The sequence below is a fragment of the Herpailurus yagouaroundi genome, unplaced genomic scaffold, assembly GCF_014898765.1.
Source record: "Herpailurus yagouaroundi ecotype Mexico unplaced genomic scaffold, PumYag 213, whole genome shotgun sequence".
NCBI lineage: Eukaryota > Metazoa > Chordata > Mammalia > Carnivora > Felidae > Herpailurus > Herpailurus yagouaroundi.
In genome coordinates this window covers 15,524,410-15,543,640 of record NW_024412444.1, presented here as the reverse complement: position 1 = coordinate 15,543,640, position 19,231 = coordinate 15,524,410, and the positions used below count along the sequence as shown (strand labels likewise).

General features: G+C 39.4%; 1 protein-coding gene across 32 annotated transcripts in view; it reads right to left on the bottom strand.

Annotated features, from left to right (window-relative positions):
* PBRM1 (polybromo 1) overlaps positions 1-19,231 on the bottom strand; it is a 117,836-nt gene that overhangs the window by 41,989 nt on the left and 56,616 nt on the right. For all 32 annotated transcript variants that reach the window (XM_040454833.1, XM_040454837.1, XM_040454826.1 and 29 more), the window contains 4 exons: positions 16,896-17,172; positions 14,647-14,752; positions 9,896-10,538; positions 5,055-5,266 (listed from right to left, as the gene is read on the bottom strand). In XM_040454833.1, the coding sequence (XP_040310767.1) occupies positions 5,055-5,266; positions 9,896-10,538; positions 14,647-14,752; positions 16,896-17,172 (1,238 nt within the window). The remainder of the gene's footprint in view (positions 1-5,054; positions 5,267-9,895; positions 10,539-14,646; positions 14,753-16,895; positions 17,173-19,231) is intronic.

Here is a 19,231-nt window from a genome sequence, read left to right as displayed (position 1 = left end):
ATCCGACTCTTGGCTTCACCTCAGGGCATGATCTCAGAATTCATGAGTTCAAACCCTGGGTCGGGCTCTGTGCTGCCTGTGCAGAGCCTTCTTGGGATTGTCTCTCTCTCCCTCTTTCTCTGCTCGTTCTCTGTTAGTGCTTGCTCTCTTTCAAAATAAATAAATAAACTTAAAAAAAAAAAAGCCTATTGATGTTAATACAGCCATTCCAACTCACTACAGTTACTATCTGCACGGTGTATCTTTCCCCCTCCTTCTCCTTTCAACCTATTTGTGTTTTCGAATCTAAAATGAGTTTCTTACACACAGCACAGAGTTGGATCTCTTAAAATTCAGTCTGTATTTTGATTGGAGTGCTTAGTCTATTTGCAACATGTAATATAATTATTGCTATGAATGAATTCACATCTACCATTTGCTACTTGGGTTTTTTTTGTTTGTTTGTTTGTTTTTTTTACGTCTTACGTTTTTTGTTCCTCTTTTCCTTCCTTACTGCCTTCTTTTAAGCAAGTATTTCTGGTGTACCATTTTAATTCTATGTTGGATTTTTATTGCTATTTCTTTTTAGTGGCATTACGGTATGCATCTTTCACTTATCACCATCTACTTCAGGTTAATACTGACTTGATTTTGTTAAATAGTGCAACTTTGCTCCAAAATAGCTCCATTCCTTTGTGCTACTACTGTTCACATACATTACTTCTATAAATGCTGTAAACCTAAAATTGATGATGTAACTATTTCTTTAAACAATCTAATGTTTTCTAAAGAAATTAAGAGAAGAGAAAAAATATATAGTGTTTTATATTTACCCACATATTTACCATTTCCACTACTCTTCAGTCCTTCTTATGGATTTGAGTCAACCATCTGGTGGTGTTTTCTTTTGGGCTGAAGCTCTTCCTTTAGGATTTCTTATAGGGAAGATCTGGCAGCAGTGAATTCTGTTTCTGTTTATCTAGGAATGTCTTATTTCAGCTTCATTTTTGAAAGATGGTGTCACTGGATATACAATTGTTGGTTCAGTTTTTGTCCCTTTCAGCACTTTGAATATCGTGTCACTGCTTTCTGGTTTCCATGATTTCTTATGAACCATTATCATATTTCTGTTTTCTTGGACCTGAGAAGTTTTGCTACTTTCACAGTTTTCTCTTTCAGTAGTTTATGGTGTACCTAGATGTGGTCTCTCTGTGTTCTCTTAGTGCTCTTAGAGCTGTAGGTTAATGTTCTCCATCAAATTTGAAGTTTTCAGCCATTATGTCTTCAAGTATTCCCTCCCGCTTTCTTTCTCTTCCGTCGAGACTCCCAATATAAGTATACTAGAATACATGGCATGAGGGTTTGCTCCTAAGTCTGCTTAGCTATGGGTCAGCCAATGATTTAGGTGAAGACTGTCCTCAAACACTTAAAACTTTTAAGGATTCACCTTCCAATGACTGATGTGCATGTGGCTTGGGGGACCCACTCAAAGCTGTAACCAATGTCCAAGGACCGCTTGCATTTTGCTTGCAAAATGGTTCTCCTAGCTCCTTTGCACAGGCATGGTTTCCCAGTCAGCCAAGAACGTGGTGAGAGCTAGCTCACTCCTCTATGGCTGACTTCCAGGATAGTCCTCACCCTCAACTGTAATGTTGGCCCGTTTATCTCTGCATCGACCACTTTTAGCTGGCAAAGACATCCCCTGCCCATACACTCTCGCCATCCTGAATCAGTACATCTCCTCTGGCAGAAAAGTCACTGGGTCTTGCAGATAGCCTTATGCTGGTAAATTATTCTCACCAACCAGGTTCCCTTCTCGTCTTTGCATATGCCACTGCTTATAAGAATTTGCTTCAAATCAACTTTGTTTTCTGGCCTAAGGAAAAAAAAAAGCCCTAAGGAGCAGATGTGATGTTGAAACTAATTAACTCTCAGAAAATCACATAGTCTAGGTATCTATGTGAACTCAAAATTTACAAGATATGCACCTGAAACTAATGTAACGTTGTGTGTCAACTATGCTCAAAAAAAAAAAAAAAAAAAAGACAGCTATCTCATGAAAATAAATAAAAATGATAAAAACTTTACAAGAAATGATCAAATTTTTTTCATTACAATAATGCTTCTTATTATTCTGAGTAAAAAAGCTATTTTACCAGGTTTATATAAATCATTTTTCTTAAACAGAAGCTATTTGCTGCATTTCAGGTAAATTCATTTTGTAGTTTTCAAACATAATGACTTATATTCAACTTCCTTTCTTTCGGCCATGTAAGGATTAAGCACCTTGGTTCCTGACACACCTCTGTATGAGACCTTATATCATCTTCTGAAATCATGTAAATAGATGGTAAAAGCAAACAGTCTCTTCTTTCCTGAAGAAATGTGATTTTTTTTTTTTTTTTTTAACATTATCTTCTCCCTGACGACCCGGTTAAGGTAGTAACAGCACGGGAACCATTTAAAGATTTACAGCAACTAAGGAAGCCTTAGGACACTACTGAGAGCAGCATTATTTAAAAAGCTACAGAGTGGGGGCACCTGGGTGGCTCAGTTGGTTAAGTGTCCAACTTCGGCTCAGGTCATGATCCCACGGTTCATGGGTTCGAGCCCCGCGCTGGGCTCTGTGTGGACAGCTTGGGGCCTGGAGCCTGCTTCTGATGCTGTGTCTTTCTCTCTCTCTCTGCCCCTCCCCCACTCATGCCTTGTCTCTCAAAAATGAATAAACGTTTTTAAAAAAAAAAAAAAAAAGAAAAGCTACAGAGTGAAGTTGGGGGCATGGAGTTTTGGACCTGACCTAAGTTGGTCCATGTCTGGTACACCTTAAAAAAGAACACCAGAAATGACTTACACAAAATTCCCTGCATCCTTTTTTCTTTTGCAAGCCCACTTATGGGCAACAAATAAATAATAAAATAAAATAAAATAAAATAAAATAAAATAAAATAAAATAAAATAAAAGTAAAATGAAAGTATACATGTGTGTATGTATGTGTTTTGAGTGGAGGACACTGATTATACAGTGTCCACCTAGGTGGGGAAATCAAATTCAGGAAAAGTTTTATGAACTTTTGCTCTAGGTAAGGTAGTTATTACTTTAGATTTGAAAAGTGGAAAAAAAAAAAGTTCTTTATAAGAAATGGTCTTGCCCTATGTTGGATCAATAACATCCAGTCCTGTCAGACACAAATGGACCATGAGGTGGAAGTTCCATTTGTGTCTCACCAGGTGTGGCTTGGCCACACATACACATGTGCACAGTAACACAGGCCAGTCCCGCCGGACAGACTTGGGCAGTTCAGACACAGCTGTGGGTGAGTGAGGTCCTCTCTCCAACACGATGGCTTCCAGGAATTAAGAACACATCTTTGAGTACCTTCAAATGCCAATGGGCAATCTGAATCTGGTACTTGCTCCTCTTCAAGGAGCACAGTTTGAAAATTATTTGCAATTGAAGAAGAAAAACTTGTAATGAAAGATACCTCTATGAAAATGGCTTCAAAATGTGAAAGAAATCTAGCAACCACATCTTCCAAGAAATCCACGAACAGTCCAACTGTATTTTATAAACAGGCAAGCAAGCAAATAAACAAACCAGCACGTGAAAGAAAACTAGTTAATCTGGGAAACATTCCACAGAGAAACATTAATCCCTTCAAACCTTATTTGAGCCATTCTAAGCAACCTCACGTATGTTGTTAAATCTATTTTCTGCTTCACTGAAATATGACATAATATTCTTGAGGTGGCCCTATTTTTGGTCCACCAAAGTAGTCCAGGACCCGGAGGTTTGGTTATATTCAACTTAGCAAAAAACCAATGATGGTTGCAAGGCCAGGTTTTCAAACCAGGGTGTCGGATGAACAGTGAACCCTTGGCAAAGACCATTTCCATTTCATTGGCCTCGGTAATAATTCCTGACACTATTGTGTGAGCACAGAAGGGACTCTGGGGATCAAATCCATGCTTCCTGTAGAAGTTAGAGTGTGCCAGACATGGTGAGTGTAGCATATGGATTCTTCTGCAGGTTGCCCACCAACTGTGGTAGTAGGTTCAGGTGGAAGTAGGGCATACTGCTGCCCAGTCACAGATGTGCGTCCAGAAGTAGGCCATGCATGCCACGTCCTCGCGGGGAGGGGGAAGGCAGGCAGCGGCGGCAGAGCGCAGTGCCCCAGCCCTGCACCAGCCCCGTGCCAGTGCTGCGGCCAGCACAACTATTAGCGCCAGCTCCGGCAGGGTGAGGAGCAGCGTGCATGCGTGGCTTGGTGGGCCATGGTGGTGACTCCAGTGAGAGCCCGGAAATGGTCAAATTCTTTTTTTTGTTTTAATTTTTTATTACGTTTCTTTATTTTTGAGAGGCAGAGAGAAACAGAGCACCAGCGGGGGAGGGGCAGAGAGAGAGAGGGAGACACAGAATCTGAAGCCGGCTCCAGGCTCCCAGCTGTTGGCACAGAGCCCGAGGCGGGGCTTGAACCCACGAACCGTGAGATCATGACCTGAGCTGAAGTCGGACCCTCAACCGACTGAGCCACCCAGGCGCCCCTAGAAATGGTCACATTTCTAACAAGAGTTCTCACTGTCAAAATATTTCTAAATTCTAGCAAGTGACTCCAAGTAACATTTTTGGGTTGATAAATGAAAATAAAAATTTCCTCCTAGTACTGTGGTTCAACCAAAGTATCATCTACTAATCTGGCCTGAGTCTGCGGGAGGAAAGTCAGTCTACTAAATGACAGGGTAGAGCCTTGATGCACTCACTGCTGAGAATGCTTTCTAGCTCCAGATGGGCTCCTTAGGTTTTATCTCCTCACAATACTAGACTGTTGAGCTTCCACACTTGTGAACGAACGGACTCCGTTCCTGAAATACTAGGATAACAGCTGTGCCACATGAAATTTCCCATTTAACGGTCTGATGACCAAACTGATGATGATAAAATCATTTCTATCAATACATCATTTTGAAAGAGTCAACATTTACACACACAGGATTCATGCCCACAGCTCCCAGTGCGAACCACAACTAGAACACAGTATAACGTTTCCTCATATTTAACAAGATGAAAAGAAACCAACCTCTTTTTTCTTCTTCTCTCTTTAATTTGTCTTCCTCGATTTCTTTTGGTAATTTTTCCTTTTTCTCTTTCTCCACGTCATTATGCAAGTGCTTCGTGGTGTAACTGAGCGCTGGTGATAGGAGGATCTCCCCATTTTTGCAGAGCTCATCACGGATTTTAATAAAAAACTGCTGCAGCTCCACCGCATCCTCATATATTTCAGAGTCTGTCCTATAAGGGGATCAAGAGTATCCACTGACATACAAGCTGCTTCCTTTACACACCTCGATTACATGTTTAGTTACCAATAATGTTACAGGACATAAGGGTACTTCTGTACAGTAGGGCATCTCCTTGAAAAGTTTTACAACAGAATCTGAAGTGTTGTTTGACCTCAAGGAGGAGTCCCATGGCCACCAGTCTGCTTTTCCTTACGGTTTACTCCTTGTACAGCACATATAAGAGAAAAGGCCTCATATGGTTTTTGGGGAGAAATGTGGTGCAAATATCAACTGATTTTGGCAACAGAAGGGGGCAGCCAGAATCAAGGACTACACCGAGCCTCCCCACTGTGTACAGCACTTGTATCTAATCCTTGGATTAATTTTTACTTTCTCTTAACTGAGGGACCAACACATTATATAAAGTGTTAACAGAAGACTTAGGCAGTGTCGGCTTTCTTCTTTTTGAATCTGTATCATCCTTGCCTAAGCTGGGAGGCCTCAGCAAAAATTTGACCCTAAACTGCAAAGTCATGAGGGCATTCACCCTACAACGGCGACAGGCCTCAAAGTCTGTGTTCATGTTAGTTTCCCCAGCAGTAACTACACAATGCTGGGGAATCAGCAGAGACAACATAGTGAACAAGAGAAAAATAATTATCTGTCATACTGAAAGCTTTTTAAAGACTTTTTCTTCATTTACAGAATGAGAGACCTGGGAAAAATCAACTTCAGAATTCAGACTGGAAGAACTTTTATTACTATCTCTATTCCACTATGGTCTGAGGATCGCTTAAACATAATTCTATTAACTAAGAATCCCAGGGGCTGAAAAATCATTCACAAAGGAAACCACAAAGTCTCAGCAGCATCTACAGAGACATTCTGGTCAGAGGAGTGTGGCAGGTGTAGCAAGCCCAGTGAGCCGCCTGTTGCCACTGACCACTAGAGCATCACGTTTTAGTAAAGCCTCCAGAATGCTTCTCCTCATCAACAAAAGTGAACTGGCAAACAATCTAAAAACACTGCCAACAATACCCTAAATGCATGTTTCTGGAAAGGTTTTAAAAATCCTTTCAAATTACAGAAATGCTAACACTTGTAGCAAACCAATACAAAAAGTGGTCAAAGGAAGAAATTCCTATGATATCTCGATGCCTGTTTTCTGAAGAGATATCTGAAGCCTGTTCACTTGACATTGAAATTCATTTTATAATAGCTTACAATTTTAAGTATAAAATTAAAGTGAAAATCCAGGGGTGCCTGGGTGGCGCAGTCGGTTAAGCGTCCGACTTCAGCCAGGTCACGATCTCGCGGTCCGTGAGTTCGAGCCCCGCGTCAGGCTCTGGGCTGATGGCTCAGAGCCTGGAGCCTGTTTCCGATGCTGTGTTTCCCTCTCTCTCTGCCCCTCCCCCATTCATGCTCTGTTTCTCTCTGTCCCAAAAAAAAAAAAAAAAAACATTGAGAAAAAAAGTGAAAATCCATTTTTGGTAATCCCTGTTAAACTGAAAGGGGAGATTCCTAACTCCATCATGTCATGTTGTCTAGTAAGGAAAGTTCTGTACATAGCCATTAGACATCTGACAGATCTTTCCTGTTTTATTTAAACAAAGTAATATGAACAATTAATTTATTAATCTAAGAGGCTCGGTATTCCCTGTATGCACAAGAACAAAAACTCAAGCTGGCAAAACAAAGAGCTCTTATTCCCTTACTAGTATATAATCTTTATTTGTAACGTAGACATTCAGTAGAATGAAATAAGAGTTTAGGAAGCTCTTACTGCTTCCATTGCCCTGGTCGTCCCAAGTCCCTGTAAGGTAGTCAGAGAACTTAATTCAGGAATACTGCCAGCATATTAGGAAAGCCAGCAGCTAACTGGCATGAGTCAGCGCTGTGCTGTTACAGAGTATTGCTGATGGACAAACCACTGTCCTGAGTGAACTTTTCTACACCTCACTTTTCAGACTCCTTCTGTTTCAGGATGTAAAGTCCTAGTTGATACTGGCTGGTAGTGGTAGGTAGGGGTGAGTGTAAAGAAACATGAACACTGCTGGATATCAACACGGAAATCTAGTGCATATGGACTTCATTAAATTCATGAAATTATGTTTCTGAGAGGTCTTTTTTTCTTAATGTTTTTATTTTTGATAAATAGTGTGCATGGAGAAGGGGCAGAGAGAGAGGGAGACAGAGGATCTGAAATGGACTCTGGGCTGACAGCAGAGAGCCCAACATGGGGCTCGAACTCACGAACTGTGAGATCATGACCTGAACTGAAGTCGGACGCTTAACCAACTAAGTTACCCAAGCGTCCCTAAGATGTCTATCTTCATTACTGGCAAAGTAGATAAAATGATGGTTTATCATTCAACTAAACTGATGCATCTCTACCTCAGCAGCATGGGGTTACCCTTAAGTACTATAAACAGTCATAAGATGACCTTCATTCACAAAGATAAAAATGGCTTCCCATAAAAATGGTTTTGCAAAGCTCTGGGCCAAAGAGTGAAACTCCTCATTATATCATATAAATAAATGCACCCTAGACTCTACCTCCCAGGCCTCAAAAGCAAATTATCAATCATGTCAGTAATGGGAGAATGAAAAGAGCTCATTTCCTAGAGATACAAATCTGTTTATTTCTTGAAATTGTCACGTCATCTATAGAAGATACACAAAGTTGTTAATGATTTAAGAGACAAATGCACTTTTAGAAGACTCACAGAACTAACCCCAAGATGTAATGGGGATGGGGCAGGGGTGGAGGAGAGGGGTGACTTTAGATTTAAGAACTATTTAAAAAAACTGAGAACAAAAATGAAGTCTAAGCTCCATGAAAGCAGGATTTGTCTGTTTTGTCCATTGGTATATCCTATGTATCTAGAACAGACTTATAACTAGTAGCCACTCAATTAACATTTGTTGAATAAATGAAAATAATGAATGTAAATTCTGACTGCAAGATGTCTCCCCATCTTTCTCTTCATTTGTATCTCCAATGTTGAAAATAAGGACCATTTCCTACATGTGTCATCATTCAACGGCCTCTCCAATCTGACCTCCACTTCACCATCTCTTGAACATATTAGTTTCCTAACCCTATGCCTTTCCTCAGGCCACTTGCCTTATTTGCATCCCACCCATTCCCCCATTCTTTCCTGATGCCTCATGTCTTTTTTAGAACTCCAGTGCAGAGTTTCTACTCCACCGTCTTTACTACCTATCAAGTTGTTATATGTTGTCTCATGCCTGGAATTATTCTTCCCCAAGCATAGGACCGATCCCAACTCTCAGGCTTCAAGCTCGTAGAGCACAGAGCACAAGCCTTATCATCCATGGCTGGGCTCCATGACTGGTGTCTTGGTGACTGGCTCTGTGGTGGAGAATAAGATGAACCACTTACAAGTTGTGTGACTTTAGGCAACTTCTATAAGTTTAGGTACCACTTCTTCATATGCAAAGTGGGAAGATTATCATCTAGAATGGCTACAAGGGTTAGAGACTATCTACATAAAGTGTTCAGCACGCTTTTTTTTTTTTTTTAATTTTTTTTTTCAACATTTTAATTTACTTTTTGGGACAGAGAGAGACAGAGCATGAACGGGGGAGGGGCAGAGAGAGAGGGAGACACAGAATCGGAAACAGGCTCCAGGCTCCGAGCCATCAGCCCAGAGCCTGACGCGGGGCTCGAACTCACGGACCGCGAGATCGTGACCTGGCTGAAGTCGGACGCTTAACCGACTGCGCCACCCACGCGCCCTCAGCACGCTTCTTTATAAAGAGCAGGTGCTTAATGGGAAGAGCATACCTTATTACTAATTTTTCTTTCAAAATCCAGAGCAAATGCAGGCTTCACCAGATTCCCCAGCTAGAATTACCTCACACCCAATGCCTAAAAGTTTCCTTTCAGCATGGTACACTATAAGCTCCAGAAAGGTTTGTATCTTTAGCTTTTTATATTTCCCCAAGTGACTCTAAGAGCAACCAGAAGACATGCCATAACCACTGAACTGAAATTGTTTTAATAATCGATTTATACCAGTGTTATGTGACAAAGATATATTGTAGATCAAAATTAAAAGGGAATTCAAATTTGATGGAAAATTAAACTTGACTGCTTCTTTCAGTGCTTCTAATGCTACAAAAGGCACTTAGAAGTGAGAAATCTGAGATTAAAAAAAAAGAAGCCACCCTTTTAGGAAATGGTGATCAAATTTAAATCAGTCTAACCTCAGATCAAGAACTTAGGGCTATCTGCATTTATTTAAAGCATGCTCGGACTGAACTCAAAGTTTAAGAGAAAATCACAATACGATTTCAATTTATAAACATTTTATCCTTTTGAAACGTGTTCTGTGAAAGGCTATATTTTAAGAGTTTATGCTTTTCAACAGATCTTCAACTCCGTCCTCTACTCTTTCTCAAAGGTCCTGACCTAGATGATTTAGCAACGTGACTTCTCTGCCCTGTAGCATATACTTGCTCTCTACAATTTGTGGCAAATTAGAATTCAAAACAGCACCCCACCAACTGGAATCATGTACCTAAGCTGAAATAGTATATCAAAGCAGAATCTTCTTCTGTTTTGTATTTAAATATCACACCTTCTCAAAAAGAAATAGCTTTGAAAACTTACCGATTCATCCTTCTCGCCCTTTCCAAGACTTCAAACATATGCTCTTGAAATAAATCAAGCCGCCGGTAGCGATTATTTTCAACATTCTTTCTAATTATGTCAAAAGTAAGAGGAGGTTTGTTTGGAAAGTTGGGATCCACAGCAGGAATTTCTGCTAAGGAATCACTGTAGCATCTTCCCTCATCATCCTGATGACTCATGACTGACACAAAAAGATTGTGGATAAGCTCTTGAATCAGCAAGGTCACATTTGGGACATGAGAGTCCTCATCTCCCTCCAGGTCTCTCCGAGTTTCAAGCAGGACTTTGTGCAGGACAAGAGCATCTTTGTAGATCAAAGACTCAGGCTCATTGTATGTACACGCATTGTTAAACATCATGACGAAGTCCTCAACCATGGAGTCTATATCTTGGTATTTATTGGCCATCATGTGACTTCGAATTTTTTCCATGTCCATGGGCTTTTTAATGGTCAGGTAGTAGTCAGGCAGCTCAGATCTAGAGGGAAGCCTCAGAAATATGGCACTGAGGCGGCGACCCCTCTTATCAGTATAGTTCTTTACAGCTTCATAGACTTCATTTAGTTTCTGCTGCATTGGAGTCATGTATTTTGATTTTTTAGGAGAAATTCCACTCTTCCTACCTAAAGGAAGAGATTTAATGTTAAGTGGGTAAAATGAAATAAATGAACCCAAATTTGTATACAGTTGGTAAAGCATAACCATAACAAAGGGACTACTCCAAACGATTCGTAAAACACAGTTTAATGTATATCCTAGGGACAACAAAAAAACTGGAAAAAAATTTAAACTGTTTTCAGTAATCATTTTTTAGTGAGAGAGTAAGCACTACCATGTTGAGATAGTTGTGAATAAGGTAGAATAAAGCAAATGAATAGCTATGTGGCATTCTAATTCCATCACCTGTAGTATCCTTGAGAACTGAGATTTTGATCACAGTAGGAAAAAAGATACAGATGTTAAAACAGAGAACACTGCATAAAAACCTTACAGCCATAAAGCTCAGTTAAGAGCATCAGTATGAACTTATGATGTATTTTATCTATTTTTATTTAAAATAATTTTTTTAACATTTATTCATCTTTCAGAGACAGAGAGAGACAGAGCATGAGCGGGAAAGGGGCAGAGAGAGGGAGACACAGCATCTGAAGCAGGCTCCAGGCTCCAAGCTGTCAGCACAGAGCGCGATGCGGGGCTCAAACTCATGAACTGTGAGATCATGACCTGAGCTGAAGTCGGACGCTCAACCAACTGAGCCACCCAGGCGCCCCTTTATGTATTTTATCTTTAAATATAAAACAAACACACACAAAATTTCTTATCTCTGTCCACTGAAAATCTTAGAAACAATGACCAATCCAGTATCAGTATAATCCCATGGGGTTTTGACTATAATTTTGAAATAGGGATTTCAAATACTGACACTAGTAACTCTTCAGCAAATGGCAGATGCACTGTTGGCATAAGATGAACCTTGTGTATCTTGAAACATGAGATAGTAAAGAATCTATCAATGCCTCCTTACTATGGTCATGTCAAAAGAACACGGCAGCCAGCCTGGGACAACAGGAGCATCAATAAAGGCAACTGCAATGGGTTAAAACCCAGCGACATGTCTAAATTTAGTAGTTCTTAATGATATATAAAACTGAACAAATGAGCTGGGTAAATGTTGGAGGATGTTGGTAAATCAATGCATTATTCTGAAAACTAGTAAGCCAAGGGGGGAGGGGGGGCACCTTTTATCCTTTCAAAACAAAAAACCAAACCAAACCAAACCAAAACAAGATGAACAAAAAACTACCACTGGGTAACCAAATTCTGGATGAGGCATAGTTTCTCTATACAGAAGTATTCCAGTTGGTAAATGAGCAAGGAATGATAAAATCACACTATTGCTATTTTATACCTCTTTAATGAATTAAGGTAGTCAGCATCAATAGCTGTTAACACATGGGAGAAACAACCAGCTGTTACAGGGTCACCCAATGAAAGCCCATATACCACCTCTGAAGTTGGTTTCTGTACCAAAAGGAGGGGACGAAGATCAAATCTAATTTAAATCTGATCAAGCCTCTTGCTCCAATTGCCAATTTAAAGGAAATGCCAAGCACACTGAAACATGTTAAACTATAGCAAAGGAACGCAATTAGCAAAACCCAGACTATGGGAAGCTACAGTAAAATCCCAGTTTCTTCAACAAATAAACTGCAAGGCAAAAAAAAAAAGAAAGAAGAGAGGAGAATTTATGGATTAGAAGTATCAATCAAATGCAGCATATGGACCTTATTTAGATTCTACCTCAACCAGACACTGCTTCAACCTGTGATGTAATGTATGTATAGAAAACCTATTATGAAGCATCCTTGCTGAACTGAAACTTAATCTAATCAAGCCTCCGGAGTAAATGTTTTTAAGAAATGAGAGGAACAAAGAGGAAAAAGTTAGCTGATATCACAAAGAAGTGAACTGATTAATCCAGAACATGAAAGTGTACAAGAAAGTGATCTAGGAGGGCACCTGGGTGGCTCAGTTGGTTAAGCATCCAACTTCAGCTCAGGTCATGATCTCATGGTGGGTTCGAGCCCTGTGTTGGGCTCTGTGCTGACAGTTCAGAGCCTGGAGCCTGCTTCGGGTTCTGTGTCTCTCACTCTCTCTGCTCCTCCCCCACTCATGCTCGGTCTCTCTCTTCCTCTCTCTCTCTCTCTCTCTCAAAAATAAATAAAAACATTAAAAAGATTAAAAAAAAAAGTGGTCTGGTTTTTGAAGAGTCAATGGCTTGACCATAAAAAAAAAAAAAAAAAGGGAGGGGTTTGCTCTAGGTTAGGCCAGAGGGCATAATGATTAAATAGAACATAAAGAACTTAATTAAGTCCTGATTTGAAGAAACCAACTGTAAAAATACATTTTGAGACAATCAGTAAAATTTGGAAATTTGTCAGGTATTAGGTGAAACCAAGAAATGGTTTTGTTAGTAGCAATGATTTTATGGATATTTAAGAAAATACCTGCAAATATTAGAGGTACGTACTGAATTATGTAAAAATGAAGTGACATGCCTGAATTTCCTTTAAAATAATTTAGAACAAAAAACACAGAGAGAACAGTGGATATAGGAGATAAGTAAGGCACAACCTTGATAAATGCTGAGTAACAGTACTACTCTTCATATCTGTAGATGTTTGAAATTTTTCATAATACAAAACAGAAATGAAAAGGAAATCAACATTAAAATTTCTTTTCCCTGAGCTTTAAAAAATGTATGTATATTTAGTTACTGCTGAATTATCTACCGTTTCCTAACTCAACTTATGGAATTATTTCAATTTTTTAAAAACCCTTCTTAAAAATTTTATTTATTTATTTATTTGGGTTATTTGTTTATTTATTTATTTAGAGGGGGGAGGGGCAGAAAGAGAGGGAGAGAGATAATCCCAAGCAGACTCTGCTCTGTCAGCGTAGAGCCCAATATGACGCTTGATCCGAGCTGTGAAATCACGACCTGAGCCAAAATCAAGAGTTAGACACTTAATTGACTGAGCCACCCAGGTGCCCCTTAAATTAATTTTTAAAAGTAATCTCTATACCCAATCTGGGGCTTGAACACAGGCCCCCAAGATCAAGAGTTGCATGCTCCACTGAGCTAGTCAGATGCACCCTAGAATGAATTCTATTTTTATAAGGCACTGTGTCCCTAAAAAGTAAAACAAAGGTTTTCATTTCTGCAAAACTTCTGCATGCTTTTACAATTCCATAAAAAGATAAATCCCTTAACATGAAGGAATCACCACTTAGCAGTAAGTCATACTCAAAACTACTATAATACTTCATTTATAGTAATTTCATATAAAAAAGCAAGGTCTGTTTGTTTTTCCCCTTTCAGCAAATATACTTCCAAAGAATATTTGACAACACCATTATCATAGGCTTGGTATTTATTTTACTTACATACTGTAAATAAGGCAGAAACCTCTTGTTTAGCCCAATGCTATTAACTGCTTTTGTTGTCTTTTCTGCCCTCAGTTTTTTTGTTTTGCTTTGAATTTCTTTAACATTTATTTAACTTTGGGAGAGAGAGAGAGAGAGAGACAGCAAGCGAGCACAGGGAAGGGGCAGAGAGAGAGGGAGACACAGAATCTGAAGCAGGCTCCAGGTTCTGAGCTGTCAGCACAGAGACCGATGCGGGGCTCAAACTCATGGACAGTGAGATCATGACCTGAGTGGAAGTCAGATGCTTAACCGACTGAGCCACCCAGGAGCCCCTCCTTCCCTCACAGTTTTAATAAAATCACCATCCACAAACCAACTCAAAAGACAAGTGCAGTGGCTGAGCATCTAATACTTTGAATTCTATGTAGGATCTGCTGCTGGGATTCACTTTTAATTCCAGTAATCAGCAAACAAGCAAACATATAAAATATCAAATCTGCCACTACACTCTTGCAGGCATAATATGTGGGAAAAGTATCTATTCTTACCATTTAAATTTTACAAAGTGTCCACAGCATTTAAGAAAGTTAACAAAACCTCTGACATTATATACTATTCCCCACATGCTTTTCACATTTTAACTACTTAAAATATAGAAGAGAGTACTTGAGGGGAAGAGAAAAAACTCCATGCTGGAAGTGTCAGTCCAAACATATTCACCAATAAATTAAGTATTATCTCAGTGAATCAGTACTATCCTTGACAGACTAAACTGAAAACCAAAGTGTGAGGCTGCCTTACTCAGCTTGAGTTTGGGAGAAGCCACGTCATCATCATCAGGCAGTGGGCCCAGCTCTTTCCTTTTATCCTTGAGTAACTTTTCCAGGATGTGCGCATCGTTGTACACCTATATTCCATAAATATATTTAAAATTATTTTCTAAAAAATGTTCTATTGAAGTATAACATGCATCTATAAAGAAGTTTTAAAGACACAGGTTAGCATAGATGAGAACTAAAGAAATAAAGCTTGAGATCACTACAGAGTAACAAAATCGCATCTTTGAGGGGTGGGCCTCAGCCTCAAATGGTTTGTTGTTTAAGCTTTCCAGGTGATTCTAATGTGCAGACATGCATGCTACAGTTTCAGAACTACTGCAGTAGAATCACTGCAAGTTTTTACAGAACTTCTGAAACATATTTACGTGTGTTGCTTTTTTCATAAATCTCTCTCCCACTGGACCCTCAAGGTAGCTGACTTAGCTCAATGGGAATTAAAACTGAAAAATATCTGATAGACAGTATTAGCTCAAATATTGTTAAATGGCATTTAATATCAGTCTGAATTCACAATGTAGACTCTGATCTGTGAAAAGCAACAATCCCTGCTTGGGACTGCTCTCTGAAGACTGAGCCAAGGGTGGTAATATGTAGCCAAGAACAAGGTTATTCACCTAATGGCCACACCCCAACAGCTATATCCCCGACTCTCTCCACAGAGGCTCCCCTGACCGCCACCACAGCAGAGGGGCTGAAGGAATAAATGCTCTCTCTTCTTTGGCTACTTTTCTTAAGGGTGGCTTTTTTCTCAATCAGTAGCAGACAAGTGGCAAATTCGCCAATGATACTAAGGAGAGTGTAAACCCCTATGATAGGGGGTTTGATCACAAGTACCCTCAATGCCTAGTTTATTTTGTAAGAGCAAAAGAAAAGAAATACATGATTTTAAAGTTATTTTATTTCTGGGAGATTTAATGTAGACAAAGGAAATTCGAAAAGTATATGCACTCTCACCCATGTTCAGTGCATTATTTACCATAACCAAGGTATGGAAGCAAACTAAGTGTCCATCAATAGATGAATGGATAAAGAAAACACACGTGCGTGCGCACGCATGCACGGGGAGGGAGAGGGAGAGGGAGTGGGGGAGAGTATTATTCAGCCATAAAAAAAAAAAATGAAATCTTGTCCTTTGTGACAATGTGGATGAACTCTGATGGCATTATGCTAGTTGAAATAAGTCAGACAGAGAAAGACAAACACCATATCATCTCACATATGTGTAGATTCTAAACAAACAAACAAACAAACAAACAAACAAACCAAAAACCCAAGCTCATACAGAACAGATCAGTGGTTTGCAGAGAGAGGGGATGGGGATAGGTGGAATGGATGAAGGGGGTCAAAAGCACAAACTTCTAGTTAGAAAATAAGATATAGTGTACAGCATGGTGACTAGTTATTAAAACTGTAGTGCATATCTGAAAGCTGCTAAGAGAGTAGATCTAAAAGTTTTCACCACAAGAAAAAAAATTTTGTAACTATGCATGATTGCAAATGTTAATGAGGTTTACTATAATCACATGGCAATATATACAAATACAATAGCATTATGTTGCACACTTGAAACTAATATAATGGTATAGGTCAATTAAATTTCAACAAAAAATAAAGAATATGAAATAAAAAAACAAAAGAATATATCCTAGTTATACTGATAAAGAACTGAAAATCAAGATGCTTCATAACAAAATCAATGATTTAGAGGTACATTTATGAATATATCTTAATTCTTATATGACCATACCATTTTGTGGACTCTCCCTGGAGAAGTATGTTATTGAGGGTAGTAATAATGAGGAAAGATTTTAATGTCACTGGTTTTCATTTGAATGCTTATTTGAAAACCAGGCACCATGCTACATGCTCTGTGTATATTCTCTCATTTAAATCCTATGATAACCCTGTTGGAAGTACTATTATTATCTCCACTGCACAGATGAGGAAAATGAAGCTCAGAGAAGATAAGTTACTTACATGGGCTTTGGAAGAGCAGAATTCAAATTTGGGATGTCAAACTACATAGTATAAACTTTTAACCTATACAGTGTACTGTCTCCCATTTTAAACAATTAAAAAGACAAAGTATTAAGCTACTCATTGAGAAGAGTAACCTGAGTGAGGCTTCTAGATCTGGTCTCTCAAGATGCATTACTCTACCAGCACCCAAAAGAAAACGAGCCTCCTGCAGGATTCCTACACATTTTTTACCTGGGAGCCCTCCTCGTTGTAATGCCTGGCATTCCGGAACATCAGCTTCATGTCTTCTATCATTCCCTCTTCCCCTGCGTATTTGTCATTGCGGATGTTATGTTCAATTATTTTCAAGTCCATTGGCTCCAATATGATTTTATAATAATCAGGATAGTCCTTTTTGGATGGTTTAACCATAAATAGATCACAAAGTCTTCTGCCTGAACCTGGCTCACGAGCTTCAAGAACAACATTGAATAAGATTTTCATTCGCTGCTTTCTTATGTTCTTTTTACTGTTGAGGCGGGAGGTAGAAAAAGGGAGAAATGAGAAGAGGTTCAGTTTTCTTTATACAGGGATGAACATGAAATGAAACAAACTAAACTTGTGGGAAGGTGCTTTATAATGATCATAATTTACTGATTACATATGCCACAAACACAGTAAACATGCTGGAAGCTATAAGCAAATATTAGGAGAATTTCCAAATAGTTAAAATTAAAACAGTGACTCTAGTAGGAGCAGCCAATGAACACCAGACAAACCTGTTTAAAACATTTATGAAATGCAATGCTTAAAAAAAAAGCCTTCTCTAACATCCAAAGAAAATGAAACTCTATTATCAGTTGAAATACACTTTTTGTTTTTAAGAACACAGCAAAAGTGGAATAAAACTACTGATTCCCTGCTGTTACTAACAGTCTCACTTCAAAACACCAAAACCTGGGGAGCCTGGGTGGCTCAGTCGGTTGAGTGACCAACTTTGGCTCAGGTCATGATCTCACGGTTTGTGAGTTCGAGCCCTGTGTTGGGTTCTTGTGTTGACAGCTCAGAGCCTGGAGCCTGCTTCCGATTCTGTGTCTCCCTCGCTCTCTGCCCCTCCCCTACTCATGCTCTGTCTCTGTCTCAGAAATAAACAAACATTAAAAAAAATTTTTTTTAAAAAAACACCAAAACCAAACACACACACACACACACAGAATATCCCATCTCTTAAGACAACCACTCTGAGTACCTGCATATCCTGATTACCAGAAAACAAAGGGAGGCTACCTGCAAGACTAGAGTCTCTACAATGCACACAGGTCTCTCCTGCATTTATCCTGTCTAGGTCACTCCCTGCTCCCTCCAGCTCTGTCAGCATTACTCCAAAATCCCAATCTAGCCTAAGGAATAAATGCTCAGTGGTTCACCTGAGCTCTTGAGAAAATTTTCATCTTGAATGTGAGTCCTTGTCTTGTTCTCCAAATTCTCCCTGTGAGATGTGAAACTAAGCCACAAATATGTGTAGTGTGGAACAAAGTCAAGGGGCCACAGGTTAGAACCTGAGTTAAAAAGGAGCCCAAGAGAACAGATAGTCTGTCTCTTAACTGTTGAGGAAACTGGCTCAGAGAGGCTAAATGACTTGCCCAAGGCGAGTGGTCCAGTGAATTATTAGAAGAGATGATTTTCCAGCATGATTTCTGGCCCACTATGTGTATGTTTTCAGGACACTGATAAATTCTACCAAAGCTCAAACCAGCAGTCTCAAGATGAATACTCAGGTAGGCAATAAAATGAAATGATTTATGACTTAATTTCTATTCAACAAACGCTTATAAGGTGGTATAATGTAGTACTTAGAAGTAAATATTTTTTATCTGTTTCCTGTCTTATAAATGGAAGGAAGTACATTTCTGAAGAAAACTATGTGGCCAAATGGGTCTCCTGGTTCAGTGACTCACTCTACTGTGTCACGATGAGGCCAAAGGCCAGATATTTTCTCTCCCAAGTTCAAAATATGTTTTTTAAAAAAGAAACAAAACCTAATACAGAATAATTAATAGACAAGAAAATAAATATCCACCTTTAAGTCAAGCTTTTAAAATGTGTCAGAAATGAGGGGCGCCTGGGTAGCTCAGTCACCTTGGTTTGGCTCAGGTCATGTTCTCTTACAGTTTCGTGGATTCAAGCCCTGCATTGGGCTCTGTGCTGGCAGCATGGAGCCTGCTTGGGATTCTCTCTCTCTTTCTCTCTCTCTCTGCCCCAACCCCACTCATGCTGTCTCTGTCTCTCTCAAAATAAATAAACTTAAATGTGTCAGAAATGGGGAAATAAAAATAAATAATAAAATGTCAAAAATGCCTATCTTCCAAGCATCATGGAGCTAAGACAGTGTGGAAGTGGTTAGTGAGGAAGGGAAAAAGAACCTGTTTCCTTTGCCTTCACTCAGACTGCTCATTTCCCTTGGGTAATCCTGAATGGCCCCGGGACCATTTCTGCTGTTTTCCCCTCTTAGTACTTTTGTGTCTCTGCATCAGGTAAATGATTGTTAGATATGTTAGAAGTTTCATCCAGTGGGAATTATTTCCTTG